The 19,978-nt window shown below is 42.0% G+C and overlaps 1 protein-coding gene across 9 annotated transcripts in view; it reads right to left on the minus strand.

Annotated features, from left to right (window-relative positions):
- Positions 1-19,978, minus strand: part of LOC308252626 (ankyrin repeat domain-containing protein 26-like) — a 141,693-nt gene that overhangs the window by 48,730 nt on the left and 72,985 nt on the right. For all 9 annotated transcript variants that reach the window (XM_080677401.1, XM_080677400.1, XM_080677398.1 and 6 more), the window contains 2 exons: positions 17,404-17,455; positions 16,984-17,125 (listed from right to left, as the gene is read on the minus strand). In XM_080677401.1, coding sequence (XP_080533527.1) covers positions 16,984-17,125; positions 17,404-17,455 — 194 coding nt within the window. The remainder of the gene's footprint in view (positions 1-16,983; positions 17,126-17,403; positions 17,456-19,978) is intronic.

The following is a 19,978-nucleotide window of genomic DNA, read 5'->3' on the forward strand; positions in this document are numbered from 1 at the left end:
TCGTTAGTTTATTTTGTTCATTAGATTCCACATATAAATGACATATGATATTTGTCTTTTCTCTGTCTGGCTTACTGCATTTAGCACAGTAATAATCTCCAGGTCCATCCATAATGTCACTAAAAGTAAGAGATCCTTCTTTTTTATAGCCATGTAGTATTCCATGGTATAAATGTACCACATCATTTTTAGCCACTCATCTACGATGGGCACTTGGGCTGTTTCCATATCTTGGCTATCTTACCTAATAATAGAGAAACATGTAAATTGACCGTACCTCCGCTACGCCCACAGCCAATCAGAGTGAGTACGCAAATTAACCCAACAAAGATGGCAGTTAATTTGCATACATACCTGGGTCCCGGGAACCTCCTCGGCACCCAGGTCACTCCCAGCCGGCCAACAGGCGCAGGCTTTAGGCTTGGGAAGGGGCCGAGCCTGGGATTGGAGGGAAGGGGAAAAAAATCAATGGAAACATATCCTCAGGTGAGGATAAAAAGAAAAATAAAGAAAGAAATGTCATAGCCTATGAAAGAGACATCTTGAAAATGCCTAAAGAAAGTTGTCATTTTTTCATGGTGAAGGGACTGGAGTCCATGTTGATGAAAATACCTTGGCGGCTGCGGTAGTTGGCAGTGGCTGCAGCAGCGGGGTGATTGGGCTTGCACCTTCCCCTGATCAGCCCTGTCGCCTCCTGCAAAGCCATCAGTAGGACATCCCCAGAGTGCTCCCAGTATGAGAGAAGGGGGCAGCCTGGGCTGAGGGACCCCTCCCTAGTGCACGAATTTCATGGACCGGGCCCCTAGTTGTAAATAACACTGCTACAAACTCAGGGGTGCATATATTCTTTCTGATTGGTATTTTGGTATCCTTAGAATATATTCCCAGAAGTGGGATCACTGGGTCAAATGGCAATTCCATATCTAATTTTTTGAGGAAACTACATACTGTTTTCCATAATGATTGCACCAGTCTGCATTCCCACCAAAAATACACAAGGGTTTCCTTTTCTCTACATCCTTGTGCACACTGTTGTTGATTTACTGATGGTAGCCATTCTGACAGGCGTGAGGTGATATTTTATTGTAGTTTTAATTTGCATTTCTTTGATGATTAGTGACGTTGAGCATTTTTTCATATGTCTATTGACCATCTGTATGTTTGAGATTTTAATACCACTCACTTTAAGCGATAGAACAAGTAGACAGAAAATCATCTCAAGTACTCATGGAATACTTAAAACATACTATACTCTGGGTCATAAAATAAATCTTAATAAAAAGAGTCAGTCAAAAGGATTTGAGTCATACAATGTATGTACCCTGGTCACAAAGCAGGATTGACAATCTAAAACAAATATAACTCTGAAAAATATTCAAATATTTGGTAACTAAGTAACATACATATAAATAGCTGCTGGGTCAAAATAGTAATGAAGATTTTTTTTGTGTGGGGGAGGAGAAAATGGAGACCAAATAGGCAGACCTGTTGGGCACCCCATCCCAGGGCCAGGCTGGAAATTCAACTAAATTGGAGAACATTCATCTGGAATTTCCAACTGTGGTCCAGCTGAGGAGGTGACTTATACCAAAGAAGGACAGAAAGCACCTGGGGACTGGTAGGAAGGGTGAGATCTGGAGAGGTGGGGAGCCCCGCGAGGAGGGACCTGAGCTACGGGGAGAACTGCTCTGGGAGCAGAGGCAGGGCTCCACATGTTGGCAGGAGGTGGTGGAGGTGAGCTGACCAGCAGCACTTCCTGACCCACAGGGCATGACCTGCAGTGCCCCTGTCATCCAAGCAGCTGCAGAAGGTAGCAGGACTGCTGGTGGCAGTGGAGTCTAGACCCAGCAGACTAGAGCCAGTGGAGAAGAGAGCCCGTTTCGATTGCCTTTTTATTTTTATCTCTAAACCCAGAGCACAGGAGTTTTCATTTGCAACTACTCACCGGAGGCTTTGGCACAGGGAGAGATGTGTGTACTTGAGGTGCCTGAGGACAGGCGGGGTTGGGAAGCATGGCAGGGAGACTTGGAAAAGCAGTAACCAGGAGTCCTGCATTGGGTCATTCATACACTTCCAAACCGAAACAGCCATTTTCCCTGGGAGGAACTACCTCCTCCCAACAGCTAGAGGACAGGTAAAGGGGGAAAAAACCCACCCTAGGTGATACAGCCTGCCACACCCTGCATTTTGAGCTTTACTGAGGAAACAAAGGCAGAGGCTAAGCTTATGGGTCTAAACAGTCTCAAGGAGCCCTCAGTGACCGGAGTGGAGGAGAGGCCATCAGCCCCACTATTCTAGGAACCAGACTGATTAAAAAGTACAGGGCTCCCAGCTGACCCCATTGGTCTCCATACAAGGATCTCTGTCCAGCCTAGGCCAGAGTAATATTTTGGGCCACTCATGGAGGAGTAGCTCTGGGACAGAAAAAAAAAAAAAACACCCATCAGAGTTCCTGAAAGCGAAACAGCACCAACCCCACCTAAAGCCCTGTCAGAAACAGACTCTTGAGTGATGAAGATTGACAGCTGGCAGATAGGCAGAGAGGGCAGACTGGCCCTTCCTGGTTGCAGCCAAAGCCTGTGGAGACAGACAGAAGCAGTGGACCAGTGGAGTGGTTGGAGCTTCAAGCAGGGTGCTAAAAGCCAAAAGACAGTGCCTGACAGTGATGAGCACCTAAGTACCCAACAGGAAGCCCAGAATTGGCAGACAGAACAGAAGAATGGGGGACTAAGCTATCTCCAATGGGGCATTAAAACTCAGCTGAAGCAAACGAACTCAGTTCACTTCACTTTTATTTAATACCTCTTTCTTCTCTTTTCTTTTTTTCCTCCCATTTTTCATTTCCCTTTTTTCTTTCCTTCCTTTCTTCCTCCTTTTTTTTTAAATTGATCTTATTTATGTATCTACTTTATTAATTTATTATTCTAGTCTCTGTTTTGTTCACATATCTAATTTCCTCTTCCCTGCTCCTTTCCTCTTTTACTTTCTCTTTCCTTTTTTTCCCACTAATCAACTTTTAATTTCTTTTTTTCTCTCTTCTCTTTCTCTTTTCTTCTTCTCCTAATTTCTTAACTTCACTTCCTAAATTTAGACCTATCTGCTCTCTCCTCTATACTCCTTTTCAAAAAATTTTTTTTCTTCTCTTCTCATTTCTTTTCTCCCTCTGTTATTCTAAACCATGGTCCTTCTCCTATTCCTCTAACTCCTTAACCTTATTTTCTTTATTTAAGCCCTGCATTATGGGTCTGAACAGTCTCAAGGAGCCCTCAGTGACCGGAGTGGAGGAGATTCTGTCTACTCTGCCTCCTCTTTGCTGGGTGTGTTTTGTTTCTGCTTTTTGGTTTGTTTGTTTTGTTGTGTTTCTCCCCATATTTTTTATTTCTTTTTTTCTATCATACTTGCTCTCTTTCCAAATTCTCTATTCTCTGGTGGTCACTTGTTGGGGCTGGAGGGGTCTTGTGTACAGTCTTGTTCTGTTTCTTCTGTGTCATGTCTTGTATTGTTGTATTTTATGCTGTTCAGTGCACCTCCACAACAACGGCTGGCATGACATGGTAGGGAGTGAACCACATAATCAGACATCCTGATTGGAGACTTCATCCATGAATAGGACAATAACATTCAAAACCCAACTACAACAGGAGAACCCAAATTCTAAAGTAGAGGGCCTCCCTAGAATACCCAGCTCAGGAAACCTGAGAGACTGCACCACTGGGTCCCACAAAACATCTACTACATAAAATCAACCCCCAACAATTTGAGTGGCATAGCAATTTGATCTAATATATAGAAACAAATACAAAGGAACAGAAAAAAATGGGGAGACAAAGAAACAACCCCCAAATAAAAGAAAAGGAGAAATCACCAGAAATGGAACTAAATGAAGTGGAGGCAAGTAATTTGTCAGAGAAAGAATTCAGAGTAATGGTTATAAGGTTGCTCATATGTCTGCATGACAAATATACATAAACCAATGAGAATTATAAGGAGCTGAATGAAAAATACACCAACATGAGTAAGAATCAAGAGTAAATGAAGAATGGCATAGCTGTAATAAAGGACACGATGGAAGGTTTCAACAGTAGATTAGAAATCTGAATCAGTGAGTTAGAAGACAAAGTAGAAAAAAAAACACCCATTCAGAGCAGCAACTGGAAAAAAAATAAAAGGCAGGAAGAGAGTCTAAGGGAGCTTTGGGACAACATGAAACAAAACAACATCTGCATAATAGTGGTCCTTGAAGGAGAGGAGGCTGAGCAAGGAATAGAAAACCTGTTCAAAGAAATAATGACAAAAAACTTCCCTTACTTTGGGAAGAAACAAGTCACACAAGTCCAGGAAGCACAGAAAGTCCCAAACAAAATGAATGTAAAAAGACCTACACCAAGACACACCATAATTAAATTAGCAAATGTAAAAGACAAAGAAATAATATTAAAGGCTGCCAGAGAGAGACAGAAAGTTACCTACAAGGGATCTTCCATTAGACTATCAGATGATTTCTCAATAGAAACACATCAGGCCAGAATAGAATGGCATGAAGTATACAAAGTGATGAAAAGCAAGGGACTGAATCCAAGAATGCTCTATCCAGCAAGGCTATCATTCAAAATTGAAGGTGAAATTAGGAGCTTCACAGACAAAAAAAGGCTAAGAGAGTTTATTACCACCAAACCAACAATGCAAGAAATGCTAAAGGGACTACTGTAAAAAGAAGAAACAGAAAGGGAGGAAGTAACACAGGCATAAAGAATAAAAGTGGCAATAAACAAGTACCTATTAATAATAACCTTAAATGTAAAAGAATTACATGCTCCAATCAAAGGACATAGGGTAGTAAATGGATAAGAAAACATGATACATATACATATATACTGTCTAAAAGAGACCAATCTCAGAACAAAGGACTCATACTGCCATTTGTGGTAACATAGATGGACCTTGAGAATATTATGCTAAGCAAAATAAATCAGAAAAAGCTAAGAACCACATGATTTCACTCATGTGGGTTATAAAACCGAAACTTATAGACACAGACAACAGCATGGTGGTTACCAGAGGGAATGGGGTTGGGGTAGTAAAAGGTAAAGGGGGCCAAATATATGGTGATGGAAGACGATTTGACTTTGGGTGGTGAGCACACAATGCAATATAGATTATATATCATAAAATGTACACTTGAAACCTATATGATCTTATTAACCAATGTCACCCAAAAAAAATTAATTTTAAAAGAAACAAAAACAATAATGAAAGCCCTGGCTGGGTAGATTAGTTTGTTTGAGTACTGTCCTGATGCAATCCCTAGTCAGGGCACATAAAAGCATGAACCAATGAATGCATAATTGGAATAACAAATCGAAGTTTTCCCTCTCTCCCTTCCACTCTCTCTAAAAACCAATTTAAAAAAAAAAAGGTAATGAAATAGAAATTAGAAAAAATTTGAACTGAATTACAATAAAAAACAAAACATTAGATTTTGTGGAAGGCTTCTACAATAATATTTATATAAAAATTATAGCAATGAATGTCCATATTAGAAAAGAAGGAAGGTCTCAAATCATGACCTTGGCTTACACCTTAGGAAACTAGAAACAGAAGAGCAAATTAAACTCAAAGCAAACAGAAGAAAGGAAATAATAAACATCAAAGATGAAATCAATAAGAAAAAAAATTAAAAATGGAGAGAAGTCAATGAAACCAACAGCTTTCTGAGGATCAGTAAAAATAATAAACCTTCAGCTAGACTGATAAAGAAAAAAAGAGAGAAGACACAAGTTACCAATATCAGAAATCATATGACATTGCTACAGATATTAAAAGAATAACAGAGTAATATAAAATTTATGTAAATAAATATGATGATTCAGATGAAGTGGGTCAATTGCTTGAAAAGGAGAAATTACTGTAGCTCCATCAAGAAAGAACAGATAAAAGAACCTAAAGTCCTACTTAAAGACCTTTCCAAAAAGGAAAGTCCAGAACTAAATGGCTATACTGGTGAATTCTACCAAACATTTTGGGAAAAAATACTACCAATTCTACACAAACTCTCTCAAAAAATGAAGAGTAGAAATATGCCCCAACTCATTCCCTAGTACCCTGAAACCAAAACCAGACAAAACATTCTTATGTTATAAGAATGAAAACTATGTCATGAGCATGGAGGTAAAAATTCTGAACAAAACATTAGCAAATCAAATTCAACAACAGATCAAAATAACCATTTGTCAGGACCAGATAGGGTTTACCCCAAAAATGCAGGGTATGTTTAACATTCAAAAATCAATTAGAATAAAGGGAGCCAAATATATGCTGATGGAAGTAGACTTTGAGTATCAAGCACACAATACAGTATACAGATGTATTACAATGTTGTACACCTGAATTTTATATTATGTTACTAACCAATATTACCTCAATAAATTTAAGTAAAAAAAGATCTTTCCACATCAGCACCAAAAAAATTTCTTCAATTAAAAGATAAAAACAAAATCATATAATCTCAGGAAGGAAAAATTTTCAGTGGGAGTGGAATGTGAATCTTTAGCTACCTCATATATTATGCACATCACTGACATCTACAGTATATATATAAAAGGCTAAGTGTCTGTCCTTCCTTCTGACCAGTAGCTACGATGTGCAATGACCACCAGGGGGCAGATGCTCCGACCAGTAAATATGATTCACACTGACCACCAGGAGGCAGACGCTCAATGCAGGAGCTGCTATGACACACACTGGCCATTTAAAAATAAACAGCACCATGGACCTGGCACCCACAAACCAACACTTGGCTTTCCCCTATTTGGATACAGGCCCCACCACCACTCTGAAGAGACACCCCACCAAATCGCAGCCAACACTGCCAAGACCCCATAGCACAAAATGTGGCCCACAGCCCAACCCAGCCCAGAAATGGTCGCTGTGGGCACCAGGTAATGATGTAACATAGCAATGCCCAGCTTCCTCTCCCTAGTGACTAGCCTCCTTGGAATTTCTTAAGCCCAAAAACCCAACTTGCTTTATAGCCAGGTGCAAACATTTTACAGTTTAACCAAATGTTTGTGAAGCATTTTCCCATGCCTCATCTCATTTGATCCTCATAGAAATCCTTGAATAGGTAGATAAGAGATTCGGTAGAATCTTATTTTCTTTTCATTAGCAAGACAATGTAGATTTAGAAAGTTTAGAAACTTGACCCGACTAAAAAGAAGAAATGGTGGACCTTGAAAATGACTTCAGGTTTTCTCACTGTGCAGAATATAGTCAAACACGCTACAGTTAAATATTTTACCCTTTGTTCTCCCTGTATGATCTATAATAATAATCTGCTTTGTGGTGATATTTACTGCTGTGTAGCTGACAATTACCTGAAAGAGAAGTTGGGGTGCTTCACTGGGCTGGAAAAAGTTTAGCTACATCAGAAAGCAGGTCTAATTAAGTAAGTTTATCTATATAATAGAGGACCAGTGCATGAAATTAGTGCACGGGGGGGGGGGGGGTCCCTCAGCCAGGCCTGCACACTCTTGCAATCTGGGACTCCTAGGGGATGTCCAACTGCCGGTTTAGGTCCAATCTCGCAGGGATCCCTGAAGGATCTGAACTAAACCAGCAGTCAGACATCCCTTTCACAATCCGGGATCACTGGCTTCTAACCGCTCTCCTGCTTGCCTGCCTGATTGCCCCTAACCACTCGCCTGCCTGCCTGATTGCCCCTAACCACTCGCCTTCCTGTTTGATCACCCCTAACCGTCTCTGCCTCAACCCCCACCACAGTGGCTTTGTCCGGAAGGACGTCCAGAATGATATCCGGAAGGTCGTTCGGCTTTCCAATCTAATTAGCATATTATGCTTTTATTATCCTATATAATAAAGAGGTAATATGCAAATTGACCATCACTCCAACAAAAAAGACAGCAGCCACCATGTGGTCAAATATGGCCACCCCTATGTGGATACAAGATGGCCACCACAAGAGGGCCGGCAGGGGAGGGCAGTTGGGAGAGACCAAGCCTGCAGGGGAGAGCAGTTTGGGGGGGACCAGGCCTGCAGGGGAGGGCAATTGGGGGGGACCGGGCCTGCAGGGGAGAGCTGTTGGGGGTGACTGGACCAGCAGGGGAGGGCAGTTGGGGGGCGACCAGACCGGAAGGGGAGGGCAGTTAGGGGCAATCGGCCCAGCAGGGGAGCAGTTAGGCATTGATCAGGCTGGCAGAGGAGTGGTTATGGGGTGATCAGGCTGGCAGACAGAAGCAGTTGCAGGGGTGGGCAAACTTTTTGACTCGAGGGCCACAATGGGTTCTTAAACTGGACCGGAGGGCCGGAACAAAAGCATGGATGGAGTGTTTGTGTGAACTAATATAAATTCAAAGTAAAGGAGCGGAGGGGAGAGCAAGAGAACACTCCGCTCTTTCAGCTCCGCGGGCTGGATAGAACAGCCGAACGGGCCGGATCCGGCCCGCGGGCCGTAGGTTTCCCACGGCTGAGTTAGGGGCAATCAGGCAAGCAGGCAGGCAAGCGGTTGGGAGCCAGCAGTCCTGGATTGTGAGAGGGATGTCCGACTGCCCAGTGGGACTGGGCCTAAACGGGCAGTCAGACATCCCTCAAGGGATCCCAGATTGGAGAAGGTGCAGGCTGGGCTGAGGGACACAGCCCCCCATGCATGAATTTCGTGCACTGGGCCTCTAGTTATAGATATAAAAGGCTAAGTGGACTCGCACATGCATGATACATATAAAGCTCTTGCTGGTGCCAAACGCACACATGTGTTTTGGTCTGTCATTGTCGATGGTGAATTCGGTTGACATTTCACTTCTATTATAGAAAAAGGTTGAATAGAGATATTAAAATATTTCTTTTAATTAATTTCCTTTCAATGTGCACGAATCTGTTCACCAGAACACTAGTTCCATTATAAAATTTTGTTGACTATTGCACTAAGAGAACAACTAGATGGATGTTTATGAACCTAAGTGTGACCAATTTATCACTGGCTAAGTCAAATTTAGCTAATTATCCATTCTAATACAATAGCAAATGAAGTTTTTGTTTTGTTTAAGAAAGACTCTTTCAAATTAGAGCTATTTAATCCAGCCTCTTACCAAGTGAGAGAGAAAAAATGTTTTTCTTTTGAGCTGCATAGTCCTAAATTTGTCTTTTAAAATAGTTACAAATGGGTATAGGGTTTCATTTTGGGGTGATGAAAATGTCCTTATATTGTGGTGATGGTTGTACAATTCTATGAAAACACTAAAAATTACTGTATTGTGTTCTTTAAATTGATAATCTGTATGTCATATATTATATCTCAATAAAGGCATTTTTTAAAGTAAAAAGAAATCAACTATTATTCACCATATTAATAAACTTGTAATCAATTAGTAGGGGGGGAAAAAGCACTGGACAAAATTCAACAAGTATTCCTGATAAAACCATTCAGCAAACTAGGAATACAAGAAAACTTCTTCAATATGATAAGAAAAGATCTATGAGAACTCTACAGTTGACATCATAGATAATAGTGAAAAGCTGAATTCTTGCCCTAGAGGATCAGGAACAAGCAGGAATGACGGCTTTTACTCCTATTCAGCATTAAACCAGAGGTTCTAGTATAATTATGCAAGATAACAGGACTTAAATATAAGACAGGGAACCATAAAAATACTAGAGGAATCCACATGCAGCAAAATCTCAGACATATGCCAAAAGAACTTCTTCACTGATACTGCCCCTAGGGCAATGGAAGCCAAAGAGAAAATAAATAAATGGGACTACATCAAAATAAAAAGCTTTTTCACAGCAAAAGAAACCATCAACAAAACAACAAGAAACCCCACTGTATGGGAGAACATATTTGCAAATGTTATCACTGATAATGGTTTAATCTCCAACATCTACAGGCAGCTTATACAACTTAATAAAAGGAAGAGAAATGATCCAATAAAAAAATGGGCAATGGACCTAAATAGAATCTTTTCGAAAGAAGACAGAAGGAAGGCCAAGAGACACATGAAAACATGCTCAAAGTCACTAATTATCCGAGAGATGCAAATCAAAATGACAATGCGATACAATCTCACACCTGTCAGAATGGCTATCATCAACAAGTCAACAAACAACAAGTGTTGGCGAGGATGCGGAGAAAAAGGAACCCGCGTGCACTGCTGGTGGGAATGCAGACTGGTGCAGCCACTGTGGAGAACAGTATGGAGTTTCCTCAAAAAACTGAAAATGGAACTCCCATTTGACCCAGTAATCCCACTCCTAGGAATATATCCTAAGAAACCAGAAACACCAATCAGAAAGGATATATGCACCCCTATGTTCATAGCAGCACAATTTACAATACCTAAGATTTGGAACCGCCTAGGTGTCCATCAGCAGATGACTGGATCGGAAAACTATGGTACATCTACACAATGGAATACTTTGCTGCCATAAAAAAGAAGGAATTCTTACTATTTGTAGCAACCTGGATGGAATTAGAGAACATTATGCTAAGTGAAATAAGCCAATCAATGAAAGAAAAATACCACATGATCTCACTCATTTGTGGATAATAAAAAACATTATAAACTGATGAACAAAAAGATAGATACAGAGGCAGTAAAGCATCAAACAGACTGTCAAATTACAGCGGGAAGGTTAGGGAGAGGTGGGGGAAATAAGAGATCAACCGAAGGGCTTATATGCATGCATATAAGAATAACCAATGGATGCAAAACATTGGGGGGTGAGGGCATGTATGGGAGTGGTGTGTGGGGGGAGCAATGGTAAGATAAGTACACATATAATACCTTAATAAAAAAATAATAATTATGCAAGATAAATAAACAAAAGGCATCCATATGGGAAAAGAAGAAGTAAATCTGTCTTTATTAGCAGACAACATGATCACATAATAAGACCCAGCAAACTCCCACCTGTGGGCCAGGTTGCTTATTTTAGTAAATTAATTTTTTTTCTTTTCTTTTTTTTTTTATTGAATAAATCTTTATTGTTCAGATTATTACAATTGTTTCTCCATTTTCCCCCATAGTTACCCTCCACCCGGTTCCCACCCCACCTTCTGCCCTTACCTCCCCACCACTGTTCTCATCCATAGGTGTACGATTTTTGTCCACTCTCTTCCTGCAACCCCCATACCCCTTTCCCCCTGAGAATTATCAGTCCACTCCCTTTCTATGCCCCTGGTTCTATTATATTCAGCAGTTTATTCTGTTCATCAGATTTTTAATTCACTTGATTTTTAGGTTCACTTGTTGATAGATACGTATTTGTTGTTCATAATTTTTATCTTTACTTTTTTCTTCTTCCTCTTCTTAAAGAATACTTTTCAGCATTTTATATAATACTGGTTTGGTGGTGATGAACTCCTTTAGCTTTTTCTTATCTGTGAAGCTCTTTATCTGACCTTCCATTCTGATTGATAACTTTGCTGGGTAGAGTAATCTTGGTTGTAGGTTCTTGCTATTCATCTCTTTGAATATTTCTTGCCACTCCCGTCTGGCCTGCATAGTTTCTGTTGAGAAGTCAGCTGACAGTCGTATGGGTGCTCCCTTGTAGGTAATTAACTGTTTTTCTCTTGCTGCTTTTAATATTCTCTGTCTTTTGCTCTTGGCATTTTAATTATGATGTGTCTTGGTGTGGTCCTCTTTGGATTCTTTTTGTTTGGGGTTCTCTGCGCTTCCTGGACTTGTAAGTCTATTTCTTTCACCAGGTGGAGGAAGTTTTCAGTCATTATTTCTTCAAATAGGTTTTCAGTATCTTGCTCTCTCTCTTCTTCTGGCACCCTCATAATTCTGATGTTGGTACAAGTTGTCCCAGAGGCTTCTTACACTATCTTCAACTTTTTGGATTTTTTTTTTTTTTTTTTTTTTTGCTTTTCCGGTTGAGTGTTTTTTGCTTCTTTGTATTTCAAATCTTTGACTTGATTCTTGCGTTCCTCTAATCTGCTGTTGGGTCTCTGTATAGTATTTTTTTATTTCAGTCAGTGTATGTTTAATTTCCAGTTGGTCCTTTTTCATATCCTCGAGGGTCTCGCTAAATTTATCGGCCTTTTCTAGGAAATTCTTGAAAAACCTTATAAGTGTGGTTTTGAATTCTATATCCAGTCGTTTGTTTTCCTCCATTTCTTTCGTTTGTGATCTGTTTCTTCATCTCCGCATTTTCACTGCTTCCCTGAGTTGGTAGGGTAGCTTTGTGTGTTAGGTTTCCTATATGGCCCAGTGGGTCGGCCTCCCCAGTTACCTGAGGTGGACACTCTTGGTGCACCCCTTTGTGGACTGTGTGTACAGCCTTGTTGTAGTTAAGTCTTGATTGTTGTTGGTATCACTGGGAGGAATTGACTTCCAGGCCAATTGGCTGTATCAGCTGTGTCTACCCCGGGAGACCTTCTGTGCTGGAGACATCCTTATAGAACCAGACTTGCAAAATTGCAAAAGCCTCTGTGCTCAGCTTTGATGCGGCGGAGTCTCAGGGCTGAGCAGACAGTCTTGGCTTCCCATCAGCCCCGCCCTTGTGCGCATGCCTCCAGACCTCTGCCTTCCGAGGCTCCCCTGAGTTTCAGCCTGATAATCCAGATTCCCCCTGTAAGAGCGTGGGTCCCCAGGGGCTCGCCTGGAACTGGGGTTCAGTGCAGTCGGAACTGGGATTCAGTGCAGTCTGGAGCTTCTGACTCCCTTCCGCTAGGGAAAGCCTGCGGCAAATTCCACAGTCAGTCTTTTCTGCGCTCACTCCCACACGCGCGCCTCCAGACCCCTGCCTGCCGTGGCTCCCCCGAGTCTCCAAGTCTCCATGTGCCTTTCTCTCTGACAGTCCAGACTCCCCCTGTATGAGCCTGGGTCCATGGGGTTTTGCCCAGAACTGGGGTTCAGTGCAGTCGGGGGCTTCCTTCCCCCTCCCGCCAGAGAAAGCCAGCCAGGCACTCAGCTGCCCTTCCTCTTTGCGCGCATGTCTCCATACCTCAGCCCTTTGCAGTTCCTCTGATTCTCCCTGAGCTTTTCTCTTTCCTTCTAGTTGTAGAATTTCCACTCAGCCAGCTTTCCTGTGGTTCTGGATGACGTCCATTCTGTCTTTTAGTTGTAGTTTTGAAATTGTTGTGTGAGGCAGCAGTTTAGGTGGTTACCTATGCCGCCATCTTGGTTTCTCCTGAAATTTCTTTTGAGAGCCAAATTTTTTAAACTTAAACTTCTTCTAATGCCACTTCTTCAAAATAGACTCGCCCAGGCCATGGTATTTTGTGGAAGAGCCACACTGAAGGGGCTAAAGAGCCTCATGTGGCTCGCAAGCCGTGGTTTGCCAACCACTGGGCCATCCTACTGTTTAACAAATAGTTTATGAGGAGAGGGATTGTTTGAACTTTTCCAAAATATGCTTTGAATCATGATTATATGCACATATAGACAGATGAATACCCCCAGACAAAGCATTTGCCAAGTACAAAGATACAACTGAAAATCAATATTGTTGTCAATACAATGTTCATTCTTCTCTGCTAAAATCTTCCCATAGTTCTCTGATTTGGTAAGAGTTTCAACTCTGGTTGTATCTTTCACTTCTGCCTCCAAATCCTTTCAGTGGCCCGCGTTACTGAGGAGGAGGAGGCGGTTGGAGCGCGGTGCGGTGGGGCGGCGACGGGGCTGGGTGGGTACAAGTCAGAGTCTTACGAAAGGGAATTAACCCCATCACCAGCCCGGACACTGGCTCCAGCGGCAGCCGCGGCTAGCAAAATCCCACCCCTTCCCACCATGTACTAGCTCCGCCTATTTGTTCTCTTTCAGTAAATTAATTTTTATGGAAATATAGTCATGTCCATTAAATTATGTATTGTCTATGGCTACTCTCATGCTACAATGTCAGAGCTGATTAGATGTAATAGAGAATGTTACAAGTCTTAAATATTTCCTATCTTTAGTAAAATACTGGTTTAAGAAAGAAAGTTTGACAACCTTTGGTTATGTAGAAAATCTGGTAGAATCTACCAAAAAGCTACTAGAACTAATAAATGAATTTAGCAAAGTTGATGGATAATCAATATATAAAAATCAAATGTATGTCTATATATTAGTAGTGAACAATCAGAGATTAAAAAATTTAAGATACATTAATTACAACTGCATTGATAAATAAGAAATACTTATGAGTAATATAATAAAAGATGGAAATATGTATACAATAAGAAAATAAAAGAAGACCTGTATACTTTGATTAAGGGTAGAAAATTCAATATTATTAAAAAGTCAATTTTTCAAAAATTAATCTGTGGATTCAACATGATCCAAACCTAATTTTGAGAATGCTAGCAGACTATCTTTAGAAATTGAAAAACTGACTTAAATTTGATGTGGAAATGCATAAAAAACCTAGAATAGCAAAATGATCATGAAAAAGAACATATTACCTGATTTCAAGAACTTTTATAAACCTAAAGTATTTAAAACACATTGTTATTGCTATAAAGATGGCCAAATAGATCAATGGGACAGAACAGAGTCCAGAAATAAACCTATAAATGTATGCTCAACTGATTTTGACAAAGACACAGTAGCATGAAGTAAATAAAATATAGCCTTTTTAACAAACTGTGCTGGAAGAACTTGAATATCCATGCACAAAAAAATTAATTTGGATCCATACTCTGCATCATATGTAAAAGAGAACACAAAATGAATCATAGATCTAAACACAAAACCTAAAATTATAAAACTTCTAAGGGAAGTCTTTAAAGAAAATGTTGTGACCTTGTGCTAGGCAACGTATTCTTAGACATGAATAACAAAAGCAAAATCTGTAAAATAACAAAGGATAAAATGAGTTTTATCAAAAAGAAAAACAGCTGCTCTTCAAAAGACACTGTGAAAAGGAGGAAAAGACAAGCCACAGATTGGGAGAAACCCTTACAAAAAAATATAGCTGATAAAGGAATTGTATGTAGAATATATAAAGAATCTTCAAAACTACAAATAAGAAGACAACCTAATTTTCAAAATGGCAAAAGATCCAGACAGACAGTTCAGAGATGTATACATGGCAAATACACATATGAAAAGACGTTCAACATTATTGTTATTAGGGAAATAAATACTAAAGCCATCCTATCTAATAAAGAGGGAATATGCTACTTGACCCTCATGCCATCGCAAAGATGGCAGCGTCCACAGCCAATAAGGAGGCTATATGCTAACTGACTGCCATGCCCTCAAAGATGGCGGCACTCACAGCCACAAGATGACGGCGCCCAGTCCCCTCAGCCCCACCAGGGCTCCAGGTGCGCAGCAAGGCCAGGCCCGCTCTCAGGCAGGCCTGGCCACTTCGCGCACCTGCCTCCAGAGTTCCCCAACCCCCTCAGCCCCCCAGCTGCCCAGGGCCAGCCCAAGGCGCAAACAAGCCTCGGATGGTGGCTGCCCAGCCGCCCAGGGCTGCCCAAGGCTCAGGTAACCAGGGCTGGCTGAGACTTGCTGCCGGCAATGGCAGCAGCAGAGGTGTGATGGGGCGTCGCCTTCCCGATTGCCGGGTCACCTCCCGCCCCTGAGGGCTCCCGGACTGTGAGAGGGGGCAGGACGGGCTGAGTGACCCCCCTCCAGTGCATGAATTTTCATGCACTGGGCCTCTAGTAATGATATATACACTACATCACCATCAGAATGGCTAAGGTTTTTAAAAACTGACACTACTAAATGTCTGTGAAGATATCATGCACTGCTGGTGGGAATGGACAATGGTACAACTACTTCAGGAAACAATTTCGCAGTCTCTTAATAAGAGATATAAAGGGTCATGAGGAGACTTTTAGGGGTGATGGATATGTTAACTATCTGGATTGTGCTGATGAATTCATATGTGTTCACATATATCAGAATTATAAAGTTATACACTTCATATATGTGTAGTTTACCTAACCAAGCTATTGGAAAAAACCTCTACTACAGGAAAAAACATATAAGACATTGGCTATAACATAGATCAGTGGTCAGCAAACTGCGGCTTGCGAGCCACATGTGGCTCTTTGGCTCCGTGAGTGTGGCTCTTCCACAAAATACCATGTGCGGGAGCGCACGTACAGTGCAACTGAAACTTCGTGGCCCATACGCAGAAGTCGGTTTTTGGCTCTCAAAAGAAATTTCAATCGTTGTACTGTTGATATTTGGCTCTGTTGACTAATGAGTTTGCTAACCACTGACATAGATGGAAAGAAGGATGGTACAAAATGAAGCTAGAGGATTATGGCCTTTAACCTTAGAGCAATGAGAAATAATAGCTTAGTCTTAAACATGATGAGATCTGAATATTTAAGTGTATAATAATTATGGCGGCAATAGAGACCAAGTTTCCAGGAGGTGGAATGGCACACAATCACTCTCATTTTATCTATATACTAGAGGTCTGATGCACAAAATTCATGCAAGGGGCTTGGCCCTCACAGCCCCGGCTGCCTCGGCTGGCCCTCACAGCCCCTCACAGCCTTGGCCAGCCCTCACAGCCCCAGCTTCATCCTGAAGGTTGTCCGGAGAGTTGTTCTGCTGTTCGGTCTAATTAGCATATTAACTCTTTATTATATTGGGTTATATTGGCTATATAAAAGCCTAAGCGACTTTTCAACAGTTCGACGGTTTGACTGGTAGCTATGACACATACTGACCACCAGGGGGCAGATGCTCAACACACAGGCATGGAAACATGGAACAGACTGATGAATCTCAGAGGGAAGTGGGGGACAGTGGAGGGCGGGAAGAAATTAACCAAAATTTTATATGCATACTAGAGGCCCGGTGCATGAATCCATGTACCGGGCTGGTTTCTGACTGATCCCCATAAGCTAGGCCAAGTGCACGAATCTGTGCACCGGCCTCTAGTTTTAATATAAAACATATTTCCCAGATAAATACCTCAACAATACATCCTCTGTGGTGCAGAACTAGACAAGGTGTGCATATATTTCTACATTATACAGCAAAAGGCTTTACATTTATACAATGATGTTACCTTTACAATCCATGCCAAGTTGTTCAATTAGCAACATGGAATTCTTATAATTGGAGTAAGACAACTCGCAATGTTCTGAAATTGTTTCAGATGACTGAGTTAAGTCATCAAGGTCATCCACAGAATCAATTTTCTCTTTAACCTACAAATAAATAATACTGTTTTCAAAATGTTGATAAAATATACTACGTGCATACTGTATGGATAAATATCCACCTTTTTATAAAAGCCAACACATAGGTATTCTTAAAAGAACTGATTGTTATCAAATAGGTACCTTTATCAATAACTAGTATTTCTAAATTACTTTTTTTAAATAAATGTCTCTACAACAAAGGAAGATTTTCTATTTTTCACTATATTTTTTATAATGCATTTTTACTACAGATAATATTTTTGATAATTTCATTTTTAAAATACCTTGTTCTCTTCACTAGATGTTTTCTCTTCACTAGATGTTTGCTTTGCTAACCTAAAAAAAAAATAAACATTTCTTTTCAGGCAAATATTAAATACTTAAAATACAAAGAATAGTTAACCTATTATTTCTCATATATAATATCTCTAAATTTGTAATTAACTTCTATAAGGGGGATTAAACAATAAATAAAAAGAATAACATTAAGGGACAAAGTAGATATATTAATAATATTAACACAATGTATTAAAATTAGATCAAGATGATAGTCAAAGCAAAAGGAAAAACATAATGTTTATTAATAATATACCATGGCTTTTATTGTCATGTTCAATAAAAACAAGTTTTTACTGGCCCTGAGACCTATTTGGAAAGTATGACTTAAGTTCTTATGTGAAGGAAACCCTTTTATAGTAGTCACTAGTGGCCCGGTGCATGAAATTCATGCACATTAAAAGGGGATTAATTAGAGGAAATAATTTAATATTGCTATTTGCCCTTTCTCAGAGATGAAAGAAAATTAGCAAAATGTATATGAAAACCTTCCTCCTGCCCTATCTGGTTTGGCTCGGTGGATAGAGCGTTGGCTTGCGGACTGAAGGGTCCCAGGTTCGATTCCGGTCAGGGGCATGTACCTTGGTTGCGGGCACATCCCCAGTGGGGGGTGTGCAGGAGGCAGCTGATCGATGTTTCTCTCTCATCGATGTTTCTAACTCTCTATCCCTCTCTCTTTCTCTCTGTAAAATATCAATAAAATATATTTAAAAACAAAAACAAAAACAAAAACAAAACCTTCCTCCTGTCAGAGTCTGGGGCACACCACAGGACCCAGAGTCAAGTCCCCGCCCACCCACATGCACCTCAAAATTGTATGAGACCCAGACTTGGCAGGCCGCCCCCCCCCCTCCCCCCGCATTGGGCTAGATCCAGATTCGGCCATTCCCACCCTTGTCAAGCCCTGCTGGGCAGGGGACGTAGACTCAGGTCCCTTGGCCCGGCGCCAGGATGGGGGGCATGTCCTGAGGTCCCCCAGCTCAGAACGGAGCAGGGGGCATGCCTTGAGGTCCCTCACCAAGCTCCGCCAGGTGGGGGGCATGGCCTGAGGTCCCTTGTCAAGGCCCACCAGGCGGGGGGGAGGGGGGGTGCATCCTCAGGTCCCCTGGCCTGGCACTAGGAAGGGGGTGCAGCCTCAGGTCCCCCATTAAGCCCCGCTGGGCGGGGGGTACACAGCCTGAGTTCCCCCAACCCAGCACTGGGGTGCACCTTGAGGTCCCCCATCAAGCCCCACTGGGTGGGGAGCATGCCCTGAGGTCCCCTGTCAAGCCCTTCCAGGCAGGGGGGCACAGCCTCAGGTCCCCTGGCCCGGTGCTGGGGTGGGGGGTGCGGCCTGAGGTTCCTTGGCCTGGTGCCGGGGTGGAGGGGTGCGGCCTGAAGTCCCCTGTCAAGCCCCACCTGGTGGGGGGCGCGGCCTGAGGTCCCCTAGCCCAGCACCAGGACAGGAAGCGCACCTTGAGGTCCCCCATCAAGCCCCGCTGGGCGGGGGTTGTGACCTGAGGTCCCCTGGCCTGGTGCTGGGGCGGGGGTCGCGGCCTAAGGTCCCCTGGCCTGGCATTGGGGCAGGGGGGGAGACCTGAGGTCCCCCAGCCTGGTACCGGGGTGGGGGGCGCAGTTTGAAGTCCCCTGTCAAGCCCCACCTGGTGGGGGGTGCGGCCTGAGGTCCCCCGGCCTGGTGCTAGGGCGGGGGGAGCAGCCTGAGGTCCCCTAGCCCAGCACCAGGATGGGAAGCTCACCTTGAGGTCCCCTGTCAAGCCCTGCCGGGTGGGAGACACAGCCTGAGGTCCCCTGTCAAGTCCCATGGGAGCAGGGGAGGGCATAGCCTCAGGTCCCTGCTGATTGCTCGTTAAAGCTCCTTATGGAAAATTGGCCTCAGCTGTGGGTGTAGCCATCTTTGTGATGGAATGATGGTCAATTAGCATACTCCCTCTTTTATTAGATAGGATAATATTAGTTTCTTGAGGACTTACTATGCATTACTATGAGCATTTTACATGTCTTATGAACATTTTAATCCTCACAAAAATTATGGGAGGTAGGCAATATGTTAGGTATTTTACAGAGGAAGAAATTGAGGCACAGAAAGGCTAAGTATCTTGCCAGAGTCTACAAAGCTAGTCAATAGCAGAACCAGAATTCAAACCCAGAAAATCTGGGTTAAAAACATGTGCTTCACAATATGCTTTGAAAGTAATACTTATTTTTCAGTGTGCTTAAGTACCATATCTTTCCGTGTATAAGATGCCCCCATGTATAAGACGCACCCCACTTTTCCAACCCAAAATAAAAAAAACAATATTTTAAACATTTTGCTGATTTTCCTCTGAAGGCCTTTCTTTTTTTGGCATCTTAAGGAGTTTTTCTTTCTGTTTTCTCCAATGTCTGATCATACACACAGTGGAAGGAGGTCCAAATTGTCTTTCTGCAGCTCTATTTCCATGCTCTCTTGCATAGCTGATTACATTCAGCTTGAGGAGTAAGACAATCACTTATCGGTATTTATCTTTTTATTTTTTACATCTT

This window comes from Plecotus auritus (genome assembly GCF_963455305.1).
Source record: "Plecotus auritus genome assembly, chromosome: 1".
Taxonomy (NCBI): Eukaryota; Metazoa; Chordata; class Mammalia; order Chiroptera; family Vespertilionidae; genus Plecotus; species Plecotus auritus.